Below are 13571 nucleotides of genomic sequence, written 5' to 3' on the forward strand. Positions count from 1 at the left end.
AATTCTCTTTATATTTAAATAAAAAATAGGTCTAATTAATTACAGCACATCCTAATGAAATAAAATTAATTTGACAAATAAATTAAAGAAATCATTTTTTTTTGTTGGATCAACAATTTTCATTAGCATAGGAAGGTATAAGAACTACCAACTCTAGCAAAGTACACAAATACAAAGTTATAACATCAGCAAGTTCAACAAGCAGCAAAAAACAACAAAATATAACAAGTGCAGCACACACAAACAGTCCTTGTGTGCTCCCTGATTCTGCACAGCTAAGACACAAACTGAACCATTCTAACAGCAGCAAAATAAAGACCAACCAACTAGTCTACAAAACAAAAACAAAAAAACCACTGTCTAGTTCCCTAAACCACCACATCACAGAGAATTGTCAAAACTAATCATTATAGTATTGAGGCAAATTTGATCCGGATCTCCCACCTGATGATCTATTTCCTCCTCTACCCATATTATGGGGATTATCTTGTGAAGCATTATCCAGAAAATTACTATAGTTTCGCAAAAATATTTCACCATCTGGTATGTTGAAATCAGCAGCATTGATAGCGGATCTCGTCGAAGAAGACGTCTGGCGATCACCTACAGGAATATGAGGTCTATGATGCTCTTCATGATCACCACGCACAGGTTGGGGTTGTAGGCGAGGGCGTTTGTTTAAGTGCGGTATTATGCTCCTAACCATCGACGGCTGCTGTGATGATAGGAAAAGAAAATGATTATTTTTGGAAATAAAAGAATTCCAGTGAAATATTGAATTCATATTTATATATACCTGCAAAAATCATATGTTTTTCCTGGAAAGCCTCTGACTAAATGTTCTGATTTTAGGAACAGAATAGTTTTCAGGAAATGAATGGTAGACCAATTAGCATAGAGTTTCTAAATACCAATTATTTGAAAAGAAAACTAATTTATTCATCTACCTAGAACAAGAGTTTGAGCAAGGACAATGATATTAAAAGAAATGCATATATCAACTAAGGTTATGCGTGTTCTCTCAATTTTGATAACATATTTCAAATCTAAACAGTAATAAACTCAAAGGCCACCCACACAAAACAAGGACAGTCGCCACAAACCAAACTGCCGAAGCAGAACCCAGAATGACACACCAGAACAGCAGCTGACAGCAGGAAAAAATACCCCAGGCAAACACTCCCTTCCGACAGTAACAGAACCGAGCCCAGCAGAAGCCAGCACAGATGGTGCACACCCAAAAAGACAGTCCAGACAACCTAAAAGAAGCACCACAGGACCAGCTGACAGCCCCCAGCAACAGGACGCAAGTTGCCAGCCTCACAACAGCAACAAACCAGGAACAGAACCACCAAAAAGGTAGCACAGCAGCAGAAAACCAGAAGGCAAGGCGCGGACACAAAGAGAGCTGCACCTAAACATCTTTATACCAAAACTATCTTGACAGACGAGAGACGGGAAAGCCTTGCCTTTTCAAATTGCTAAGATGTTCATCATAACCTTACCATACAATTGGACAAATTTAAGCGAGCTCACCATTAAAGCTCTCATGCATATCTAACTTATGACCCAATCAAATGCAAAAAGGATATGTCAATTAAATCACTCAACTAAAGGAAGCTATCTTATTGTATACAACTGTTATTTTCAAGGAAGCTATCTTATTATTCTCTACCTTATGTACTGAACGAATAAAGGAAAGAATGAATTAAGCAGAATATAATGTAGCCAGAATCCACCAGAAATCTTAGTACTAAATTGCTAATAAAACAGAACAAAAAAAAAGTAATAAAACTTAAAAATAAAATAAAAAATGAATCAGATATAAGATCATACCCCAAAATCATCATATTGCGGTGTTCTCGCGTGATCATATGGTTCAAGTTGTGATGTATCCCCACGAGATCGCCGTTGTTGCTCTAGCATGGTTCTTTGCATTTGCATCAATTCAGCTACTTGGCTCTTCATTTCTTCTTGTGATTCAACAAGTTGTTCTTGTTGTGCCTTCAATATCGCATTCTCAGCCCTCAACTGCTCAACCTCAGTATAAATAGGATCGTCGTGTCTACGAGATGACCGACTTGTGCTACCATATGAGTTAAGGCGAGTATCTATAAATTTGCCAAATGAATCCTTTTGATATAACGAAGAGTTGCTACCAGCACCAACAATACGGCCCTTGTTCTTCCCACCCGTAGTCTCTATATATTTGTTCATTATAATTTCACTAGCAGTGTCGGAATCAACTCGATCAGAAGGGGGAAGACTATCCTGCTGACTTTGGAAAACTTCAATAAATTCTTTCATGGTCTCCTGCACATATATTCAAAATAAAATTGAAGTTATCTTGTCTAAAACAAACCAAACATCTGAACTGCTCTAAACACAACAGTGAAAAAACCAACAGTCCAACTAGAACTATTGAGTGAAAGCCAACAGTGAAACCATAAAAACACCAACAGTGAAGCCATTAATTGATATATTTAATAAAAATAAAAATATTAATATTAATATTATACATACATGTATGCTTTCTGATCTTTTATCACGAGGCAATCCATCTTTAAAATGAAAATAATCAAAAGTCTCCAATAAGGTTGGAAGTCGTCCATATTGTGATTCGTGTCTGAAGCTCGATGTAGTAGCATTTACAGACCCCCCCTGAGTGTGTGTTGGTAACTGCCTTTGCTGAATGTCTATTAAGTTTATTCTGCGCACACTTCTTTTCGTATTCTGGTGTATTCCACTTCTTACACAACTCAGGCCATGTGCCTTCGCCAATCCATTTTGGACGATTTTCATCGTTCGGTCCACGCTTGTTGCGCGCAACCAAAAGCATGCTTGAGAGGCGCGTGCAGCATGCACTGTCAAAAGCTTTACTAATTTCACGATCCTCATCTTTTTTCCAAGTACATTTCTCCTGCAAAAATAATAACAGTAGCCAATTACCAAAAAACACTTACTTAAATAAATGTGATGTTAAATAATAACAGTAGCCAATTACCTAATATCTTTCTTAAATAAATGTGATGTTAAAATATATTTAGTTAAAATAACAGCATGCTTGAAAGGCTTCCATAAAATATATTTAGTTAAATATATTAATTTTTAACTTACTTTGAACATATTCCAAAATTCATCCCTTGGCTTGTTGTTAGCCATATTCTTGCCTTCATTAATGATTTCACCCCATGATAGCCATGGTTTCTGATATCTGGCTTCAATAACTGCTGTGATCGACTCCGTGGCCAACCTGTTAGGCAAAAACCTAAATGAAAAAAAAAAACTTAATTGTTGATCAACATTAGAACACATTAGGAACAACCAAAATCTTACAGCATTACCAACACATTAGAATCACATATTAGGACCAAGATTATAAACACTTACGTCCCAGAGACGGCGGTAATGACATATCGGTCATGTCGATCAACTAAAATCTTCACATTAGGATCAAAGATGTCTAGACGTGTATAATCGAATTCCGGAAGATTAGGATCAGCAGGCGGATCTAACTGTGGTTGTCCATCGGGTCGCTGAGTCTGTGGCATCGGAACGAAGGAAGAGTTATGGATTCTTATTTTTGGTCCTCTCCTATTTGATCGTGGTTGTGGTGGCAGGCGTGGCTGTGGTGGTTGTAGTGGCAGGGGTGGCTGTGGTGGCTCTTCTCCCTCCGTCTATATATAGCAAACGAAAGAAGAAAAGAAAATGAATTATAAGAACATATAAGAACAGAGTTGAAAAGAAAAATGAGATTAAACCAACAAATATTGCAATTCTGTAAGGATGTTGGTATAGATATAAAATTCTCTTGGCCATTAAATTTACACTATAAACAGGGACAAACAGAAAAATTCTCTTGATATAAAATATACACTATGCAGCATCAAAATACAAAGTCTAGCATACAACAACAGAAAAATATTATATAGAGATGATATCATAATGTTCTATCCTTAAGTGACAATCTCTATACATACAATCCTCTGAAATAGTTCACAAGTTAAAGTAAAACAACAGAATTTTTTATAAAGAAAACAAGGTTTTGGCCATTAAATTTACACTATAAACAGGGACAATCTTTCACAGAAAAGGGGACAGAAAAATTGGCTTCTAAACAAAATAATAGAGTTTGAAATTAAAACAGAATGAGAACTAAAACCATAAATGAGGCCTTGATGAACAAACTTCTTGCAAGTGGCCATTAAATTTACAACAGGGACAATCTTTTACCTATAAACTGATTGTTCTTCACATGAGGAAAGAATACACGGATTGATATTGTTTTCATGGATAACCAGTACAACCAGCACTTTCCAATCAAGAGACAACATTCAAGTGCACTTAAATATTGAGACAAAAGGTATAACAAGTACAACCAGCCTAAACAAACTCTATATATACGTTTAACCCTAACTAACTCAAATTGAACAGAGATTTAGGAATTGGGCTAACAATCCCCCCGAATTCTAAAACCATAAAAAAATATTCTAAAACCCTAAAAAAATCCCAATTCAAAACCCTAAAATAAGAAATTGGAGAATGAATGAGAAATTAGAGAATCGGTTGGCGTACCATGGCTTAAGGAGATTGAGAACTGAGAGAAAGAATCAGAGGAGGCGAGCAGAGGAGAAACGGCAGCGGCGGTGAGCGATTTGTTTGTGAGACAGAGAACAGAAACACGATGCTTCAGTACTCACATGCGTGAGTAAAACACACTAAGGTCAGCTTATATACTTTTTTTTTTTGGTTTTTTTAATAAGTGTTATGTCAATATTTTTTTAAGGAAGTGTTATGTTAATATTGTCACTAATTATTACAAATATGGTATTAATTTAAATTTATAACAAAATAAAATAAAATAAAATAAAATGCATTATACATCCCAATCGTCTTCATCTTCATCCGCTTCTTCATCTCTATTTGTCGCGACCTCTTCTACCACTTCTTCTACTTGTTGGAAGTCTTCTTCTTCTTCTTCTTCTTCTTCTTCTTCTTCTTCTTCTTCTTCTTCTTCTTCTTCTTCTTCTTCTTCTTCTTCTTCTTCTTCTTCTTCTTCTTCTTCTTCTTCTTCTTCTTCTTCCTCCTCAGGTACCACTTCTTCTAATTCTTCTCCATTAAAAAGGCGACTAAAAGGCTCAACTTCTATCACATCATCTACATTAGACATCTCATCCTCCTGATACGGTTCATCTGTTTGGTTTGTTCCATCACTTTCAATTCGACCCCTTGGCTTTGTTTTTATTGCGACACACCAACCTCGTTTGTCTACTTTTGTGACTGGATAAGGGATATAGTACACCTGTCTGACATTATGTGCCATAGCAAATGGATCAAATGCCTGATATCTCCTATTCATTTTAATGTCTACGGTGTTAGTCTTTGGATTTACCTTTGTAGTACCCCTAAATGATGGATCAAACCAATCACAATAAAATAACACTACGGTTTTCTCATAATCGAGGTAAGTGTATGAAATTTCTATTATGTTCTGAATCACACCGTAGAAATCATAGTTATCACCATTTTCGCCAACACTTTTCATACACACTCCACTATTTACTGTTTCTTTTCCTTCAGTCCAACTTTCTGTATGAAATTTGTATCCGTTGACAAAGTAGGTGTGCCATTGTCTAACACATGATTTTGGGCCATTAGATAAGTTTCTTAGATGTTCGATGATAGGAGTGGTTGGTGCCTGATATACTTGATGTCTGAACCATGATGGAAAATGAGAATGTATTTGAGCAACAGAATATTGTTGATTGAATGCCCTGATATAAAATATAACATTTATTATAACTAATTGTGATTCAAGTGTAATTTAAACTAATTAAATTAGCATGTATAATTACTTACTGTAAGTATGGCTCAACTTCATTGCAGTTAATAAGCACGTGGACATGTGCTGCATTTAAAACCCTATCACCTGGAAAAAGTGTCGTACACGCACCAGCAGGGCGTCCAAGCAAGCAGAATACCGATAGGGCTAACGGATGACGTCTTTGATCACCATAAGTTTCATTCCTACGGTGTCTTGGTGTCAATGGATGTATGAAATAATGAGAAAGAAAGCGAGATGTTTCCCGTTCTACGTATGATGCAACAATTGATCCTTCAACTCTAGCCCGATTTTTAACCGATCGTTTTGAATCACCCATGAACCTGAGTATAATGAAAATCAATAAGCTTAATTAAAAAAATAAGTGTGCCATAATTTATAATGATATTCAATATATAAAATCATTATATACCTTTCAAATGGGTACATCCATCTATATTGAACCGGTCCACCAAGTCTAGCTTCATATGCAAGATGAATTGCAAGATGTTCCATAGAATCAAAAAATCCAGGGGGAAATATTCTCTCCAACTTGCACAATATCATTGGAATCTCATTTTCCATCTTTATAAGATCATCTTCTCTCAACGTTGCTGAACACAGATTCTTAAAATACTGGCTTATTTCAATAAGTGGATTTAATACATGTGGTTCCAAAGAACTAAATGCCGTAGGTATTAAACACTCCATAAAAATATGAGTATCGTGACTTTTCATTCCATGCATCCTTCCATTTTCAACATCAGCACATCTTGCTAAATTTGATGAATAACCATCTGGCATCTTCAATTCTTTAACCCATCGATAAACAGCTTTTGCTTCTTCAATGGGTAAAGTGTAGTTAGCACAAGGTTTCAAAAACTTCCCATTAGACTTCTCCACCAACAACAAATCCTTCCGTCTGCAATACAACTCAATGTCTTTCCTAGCTTTCTCATTGTCTTTAGTCTTGCCTTTCACATTCATGACAGTGTTAAATATATTGTCAAAAAAATTCTTCTCAATATGCATGACATCGAGATTGTGCCTTAATAGATTATCTTTCCAATATGGCAAATCCCAAAAAATACTTCTTTTTGTCCAATTATGTGTTTGCCCGTAACCTGAAGGTTTAGAAGCAACACCACCCACTATCTGCACCTTTGGCTTTTTTTTCACTTTGTTCCAAACTTGTTCTGATGTCAGATTGGGAGGTGGTCCACGATTTTCAGTTTTACCCTTCAGAAATGCATTTTTATTCCTTCTAAATGGATGATCATCAGGAAGCCACCTACGAGTACAACCAAACCATGTTGTCTTCCCTCCATGCTCTAATCTGAACGTGTCAGTATCTTCCATGCATATTGGACATGCAAGTCTACCATGTGTCCCCCATCCTGACAACATCCCATACGCTGGAAAGTCATTAATGGTCCACATCAAAGCTGCCCTCATCACAAAATTTTGTTTCCGGGAAATATCGTATGTGTGAACACCATTCTATAGTCTCTTTAAATCATCAATCAAAGGTTGCAAATATATATCAATGCCTACTTTTGGATTATTTGGACCTGGTATTACGGCAGCTAAAAACATGTATGGTTTCGACATGCACATATCAGGTGGAAGATTATATGGAGTGACAATTATAGGCCAACATGAATAAGGTTTACCCGAACCTTGAATGTGTGGTGTAAATCCATCAGAGCATAGACCCAGTCTTACATTGCGTGGCTCTAAGGCAAAACTGGGATGTTTCTGATCAAAATGCTTCCATGCCAGACCATCAGACGGATGTCGTAGCTCACCTGAATTATTTCTTCTTTCGTAGTTTTGAGAATGCCAAGTCATTTTCTCTGCAGTTTGCATTGATGCATACATCCTCTGTAGTCTTGGTATAATAGGTAAGTAAAACAATGCCTTTCTTGGAACGGGTTTTCCCTTGCTTGATCTAGAGTGTTTGCTTCCTTTATACCTTTGGTTCCTGACAAAATTTACATTCGACTAGATGTCCATCTTTTACACCAAATTCGTTGTCGTAGAACAACATGCAACCTTTAACACAACAATCAATTCTCTTCACACCAAGTCCTAACTTCGACACTAGCTGCTTCGCTTCGTAAAAACTTTTTGGCAAGCCATCAGGTATGGGTGTTGTGTAACAGCCCGATTTTCGTCAGATTTATTTTATTTGTTTTATGTGTGTTTGTGTGTGATTACTTGTATTTGTGTGTATTTTATTCGGGATTATTGGATTCCAGCTTAAGAAGGGTATTTTAGTCATTTTAGACTTAGGGGTATTTTGGTCATTTGGTGAGCGAGGGTAAATTAGTTTTTTTTTAAGAAGGTTATTTTTTTTTGTGAGAATAGTTATTTTTACTAAGATAGAAATAACTAGTTGTAATAATTTAGGGATATTAATTATCCGGTGTTTTAACGGTTTAAGTAAGTGTAGTAACTTTTTGAGAATTTAGTGACATGAGTTTTAGAGGCCCATTAATCTCTAACCTAATTTAGCCCAACATGTGGTGTATATAAGGATATCCCTTAAGAGAAAAACTAGGTCATTTCTCATTATCACAAATTGTCATAAACATAGAGAGAGGTAGAGAGAGAAAGTGGGAGCAAGAGAAGAGCTTAGAGGAAAGAAGACCAAGAGCTTAGGAGAGGTGAAATTCAAGAGCTAAGGGGAGAGTGAAGCCATAGCTAGTGTTGGTAAAGCTTTGAGGTAAGGGGGTTGGATAATTATTCTCATAATCACTTTTCTTCTTGTTCTAGCTTATGATTAGTTGATGAATTGAAGATTTTGCTTAGTTAATTTCATGCTCTTAATTTATGTGTAAATTTGGGTATGTAATTAGTTGCGTTCTTGGTGTTTGTATGTGTCGATTGTGTTAAGTTGTTAGTGTGATTATACGTCTCATTTTGCTAAACGAAAACTGTGATTTCAAAACCTATGTTCACATATTATTTCATCTGCTAAAGGAAAGAAAATTGATGGGGTCTAATTTTCAATTCCATGGGTACACGTGTTGCTGATGGGGTCATGAGGGAAATATCATTGAGTCTTCTATTACATGACTTTTGTTCCCCACATTGTCAAAGACTCTCACGATTGCTTGCTACATTTCATACTACACATTATTTTTAGAGGTTTGTGTATTTGTGTTGGCTGGAAACCCATTGAGTTTAATACACATTTTTTTTTTGGTAGTTATATATACCTTTGGTTCGTATCTGTCTAGCCTAACTAAACTTTTGGGTCATGCTTATATGGTTGCAATTGATTCTATATGTGTATTATGACCTAAAGAATGTATCATACTTTGAGGTAGTGTATTGTAGACTTAAGCTATAGCGACATAAATCAATTGTAAACTGTGTAAATGATGCTACAACACTGTTATTTTACAAGAACTCTGGTATGTGATAAAAGTTAGTAATAATGCTACCCATTTAGCCTTTCAATAAGAGTCAATTTGGTAGTTATCTTATAGTGCTTTTTGTATCTTTAGAAGTACTAGCTAAAGTTGTGATTATCTTATTTACAAGTTGGATTTTGAGAATTTCTTCTACTGTCCAAGTTGCTATCATTTTCCTATTTTTACTTGGTTCATTGCTATTCCAATTATTGTGTCGTGGCTGCACCTTTCATTCAAAGTATGGTGTATCAGGCACCTCTTCATATACATAGGCATCAAATAATTGCTTCTGTTTTGGCTAAAAGAGTATACCATATTTTTATAGTGATCCTATAGGTATGATAGTATTATGTTGAAAATTATTCTACTAGTTCTAAATGTGTTTGAGATAATAATTTTTGGACGATGAATTGAATTGGTTAGTTGAAAATGGACGATCTTTGAAAAAATAGGCGAAGTTTGCCAAAATTGAGTTTAATGATTCCGTAACTTTGTATATGGCTTTGTATTCATGATGATGTGATAGAATAAGAATGAATTAATTTTGTTTGGGTGTTTAATGCGATGAATATCATGATGTACCGTGATGTCCGTTATATGAAATGTGAATTTGGAACCTTGTTGCTTCTTTGAGATGAATGTTATTGATGACGATTTTGGTGTTGGTGATTTGTAATAAAATGTCAATTCTTACATGCAATTTGGTGATGATATTGATGGTGGTTGCATGTATGAAAGGTGTCGGTGTTCATGTTGGTGAACCATTGTATGAACGTATGCATTGTGGTGTCATATATTCATGCATTCATAAGTGTCCAGAGGTGATGTTTAGAGGCGATGTTTATGATACAATTTCGTATCAAGAGGCGATGTTTTAAAGTGACGACCTTGACGATGATTCGGTACCACATGCATATAAAGTCGTGTCTAGGCGCATTACATACATTCATTAATGTTTAAATGTGTTATGTTTGATATGTGTTTGGTGAACCTTGGTGAATTGTGTACATTCATGAAATTTTGGTGATTGCATACTTAGTGAAATTTGGTGATATATGAATGTTTTATCTTGGTTTTCGGGTGTCAAACATTGATTACGTTTGAACCTTTTTAACCGGTGATATCAAATTTTTTCTTGGGAAGGGAAAAATAAGCAAAACCCTTGAGAATCGAGGTTCGGGAGTTGTTTTCGCTACGGGAAGGTGTTAGGCACCCATAACGACTATAGTAACCTATAGGAACCGTCTTTAATTTCTACGCGCGCGTTTTATTTTTAAATGCTATTTTGAAAAGTGTTTATTTAAACCTAAAAGTTTCTAAGTGAAGAATTGGAGGGAGAAGAATGTGTTTGAATTTTCATTTTATTTGAATTGAAGGAATTTTGTTTCCTTGCCTACGTACCCGTTTAAGGGATCAAATCCACCGTAGTTCTCTTCCAAAAAATGTTTTTGTTTTTGTTAGTTGATTTTAAGTTTGAAAATGGGATTTTGAAGAATAAGAGAGAGAGGCCTTAAAGGCATGAGATTTAAGAAAAAGTGGGGTTTGATTAGTTATTTTGGAAAAAGAAGTCAAGTATGATTAATTTTCATTAAAGTTTGATTAAGAAAATAAAAGGAAAATTCAATGGGATTTTGATCCCAAAGTTTCTTTGGAAAAATATTTGAGTGATGTTGTTCATATTTTTTTGGAAAATGATTTTTCTAAGTATAGGTCCTAAGCATTCATCTAAACATACAATCCTAAACATACATCTAAACATGCATACCCTAGCCATACATCTAAAATATCTATGTGATGTGTGTGCATGTGTCGGTGCTTGTGTCGGTGTACATTATTAGAGTCCATAGTCCTTATTACATCATTGGCCTAGATACATTCTATGGTCTTGCAAGAATTTAAAATTGCATAAGAAAAATACTACAAAATTCCTAAGTCTTTACATTCTAAGCCTTGGTAAAAATTAGGTTGCAAGAAAAATAGAGATGAATATGAGATGAGAGGAGCTTATGGGATGCATGAAATATGAAAGGAAATGGTTAGTAGCAAAGAGTAATATCATAGAAAATAAAGCAAGTAAAATATCAAGACAAAAGCATAGAGAACTTCACAAAATCAAGCCAAAAAGGTGCAAGAATATAACTAAAATTCACTCACAAAATGTAAGAATCCTATTGCCTAAAATTCTCACATTCTAATACATTTTTCAAAGGCTTAAAATCAGGTCTAAAAATGAGATTTAAGGCAACATGATGAACTTGACATTTTCAAAGTGAATTTAGACATATTTGCATTATTTATTCACAAATGTAACTTATAAACCAAGCAACTAACCAAGATTCCCACACATGCATCAAAATTATATACCAACAGTAGCAATAAACTCACAAAATTCAAATAACATGTGTCACAAACAATTATCAAAATCTTGAGATAGAACTAAACAATTTTTTCATGAATTTTCACATAAAAGACAAGAAATGAAGCAAGAACATACACTAATATTTTTCATCAGGATTTTCAGTAAGCAAATGTATAGAAACATCACAAAAATAACAAAGAATATACATGAAAAAGAATTGGAATTTTTTAAGGACTTTTAAATGCACAATTTCACAAATTTTAATAAAAGAAATAGTAGACAACTAGCAAGAAATTCCACATATATTTTTCTCAGGTTTTAACACACAAAAATACCACAAAAATGTCAAGGAAAATATCAAGAACATATGAAAAAACTTATGGAATTTTCATGAGAATTTTTGAACATACAGGGGTGCAAACAGCAAGATACAGTGATGAAATAGCAAGAAAACTGCAAGGAAGTGTGATCTGCGCAGAAAAATAGGCCCAGGCCCAAACCCTAACAGACTTGGATCACAGGGAGCAAACACAGCCGTTGGATTGATCCAATCGGATCAAACCTAGATCCAATGGCTGAGATGAAGAAGAAGTGAACCAGAGATGAACCAAACCGGTCCAGGCCTCTATATAAGCATACAAAGGCCGGTCCAGTTCATTTCTTCCCCTTCTTTCTCTCTCTAATCTAAACCTAGTGAGAGAAGCTCTCACTTCTCTCTTCTTCTCCGTCGTCTTCTCCGACGAACACTACGACGGAGGTACGGTGGCTGCCGGTGGCGCCGCCGTACCTGAACCCTTTTTTGAAAACTTTTTATGTCGTTGTGTTCGTCTTGGACTCCTCTTCATGGTTTTGACATTTGTTTTTGGAAATGAGTCTTAGATTCAAGCAGATCTAAGCCTGAAGCTTACGTTCCTAGGGTTTCAAATTTTTTTCGAAATCTTTGGGAATGAAACCCTAATCTGAACTATTTTCTACTCTAACATTGAATATGAACTCTGTTTTGAAAACTAAGCGGTGAACCTTCGTGATTTTACATCTTAGGGTTTCGTTTCAAACTTTTTCGAATCCTTTCGAAGTTTTCACTTCGATTCACCGTTTGTTTTCAATTTTAAGCCTTCGATGATGATTTAGAACGAAAAACGAGAAGGTTTCGTATGTTTACCTGATTTTGTTTGGAGATTCGAACGAATAGATCCTGCGAAGCTTCTGGTAAGTCTTGAACTGAAAATAAATCAGTTATTCTCTTCTCTTTCTGCTTCACTGGTTCAGAACTTGCTTCGATTCTCTCTTCTTCCCACTCTTGATGCTTTGTTTCTGTGATCGTTCAGGTTTGTCACTTAGGTGATGAACTTGAGCTTCGAATTGCAGAAACAAGAGTTCGATGATGAAGATTCTTCAATGAATCTCTGAGAACTGCTTTGAATTCATTGAAATTGATAGAAATTTTGTTACTGGAAAGAATTAGGGTTTGTGTGTTCTTCTGTGTTCTTGAGTTTTCTGAGATTTTGATCGTAACAGAATAGAGAGAGAAAATGATGATCTGTTTCTGTGATTTTTGATGAGTTGGCGTTGAATGATTGATTCTGACATTGCATTGATGAGTTGGCCTCTATTTATAGGCCAACTGTGATACTCTGGACCAATGGACTTGTGACACCTGTACTGGACTTGTGTGAATTCGGCCTTGGACCATTTCTGGGCTTTGGGACCTTTTTGCAATTTCGAAAGTTTCAAGGACTGCCCTGCAAAAAACCACCAAGGACTAATCTGCAATTTGTGGAAATTAGAGGACTGGACTGCAATTGACCCAAAAAAGGACTTAAACAAGAGTTTGACTTTAAAGGACTAAAATGTAAATTGAAAAAAGAAAGAGAAAAAAAATAAAAGGAAGAGAGGACCAAAGTGCAATTAAAAAAGTTTAGGGACTAAAAATGAAAATAATAATAAAATAGGAATAAAATTGGTAAAT

At 35.3% G+C, this 13571-nt stretch overlaps 2 protein-coding genes and 1 long non-coding RNA gene across 3 annotated transcripts in view; 1 reads left to right on the top strand and 2 right to left on the bottom strand.

The window, feature by feature from the left end:
• Positions 1-247: 247 nt before the first annotated feature.
• Positions 248-3551, bottom strand: LOC146929358 (uncharacterized). The gene is made up of 6 exons (XM_085707296.1): positions 3391-3551; positions 3118-3268; positions 3005-3015; positions 2524-2920; positions 1837-2313; positions 248-715 (listed from the first exon to the last, which is right to left on the bottom strand). Exons 1-6 carry the CDS (start codon positions 3549-3551, stop codon positions 401-403), a joined length of 1512 nt encoding a protein of 503 aa, XP_085563422.1. The 3' UTR covers positions 248-400.
• LOC146929359 (uncharacterized) lies at positions 3425-7310 on the bottom strand. The gene is made up of 4 exons (XM_085701328.1): positions 6255-7310; positions 5860-6165; positions 4576-5774; positions 3425-3677 (listed from the first exon to the last, which is right to left on the bottom strand). The coding sequence occupies exons 1-3, from the start codon at positions 7274-7276 to the stop codon at positions 4877-4879; spliced, it is 2226 nt and encodes a 741-aa protein (XP_085557454.1). The 5' UTR covers positions 7277-7310; the 3' UTR covers positions 3425-3677; positions 4576-4876.
• A 668-nt stretch (positions 7311-7978) lies between these two features.
• The window catches only part of LOC146929360 (uncharacterized), a 42580-nt gene continuing 36987 nt past the window's right edge, over positions 7979-13571 (top strand). The window contains exon 1 of the long non-coding RNA XR_015006000.1: positions 7979-10304. This is a non-coding gene — a long non-coding RNA (uncharacterized LOC146929360). The remainder of the gene's footprint in view (positions 10305-13571) is intronic.

Source organism: Medicago sativa, chromosome 4 (assembly GCF_051527215.1).
Source record: "Medicago sativa cultivar Bolivia chromosome 4, Bolivia_mono, whole genome shotgun sequence".
Lineage (NCBI taxonomy): Eukaryota > Viridiplantae > Streptophyta > Magnoliopsida > Fabales > Fabaceae > Medicago > Medicago sativa.

Excerpts from the sequence above, each read along its gene's own strand:
- LOC146929359 (XM_085701328.1), bottom strand. The coding sequence starts at position 7,276 with ATGAGGGCAGCTTTGATGTGGACCATTAATGACTTTCCAGCGTATGGG. Across the intron at positions 6,166-6,254 it reads TGGATGTACCCATTTGAAAG|GTTCATGGGTGATTCAAAAC; the intron begins GTATATAATGAT and ends CATTATACTCAG. Across the intron at positions 5,775-5,859 it reads GAAGTTGAGCCATACTTACA|GGCATTCAATCAACAATATT; the intron begins GTAAGTAATTAT and ends ATTTTATATCAG.
- LOC146929358 (XM_085707296.1), bottom strand. The coding sequence starts at position 3,551 with ATGCCACAGACTCAGCGACCCGATGGACAACCACAGTTAGATCCGCCT. Across the intron at positions 3,269-3,390 it reads ATTACCGCCGTCTCTGGGAC|GTTTTTGCCTAACAGGTTGG; the intron begins GTAAGTGTTTAT and ends TTTTTCATTTAG. Across the intron at positions 2,314-2,523 it reads AAAGATCAGAAAGCATACAT|GAGACCATGAAAGAATTTAT; the intron begins GTATGTATAATA and ends ATATATGTGCAG.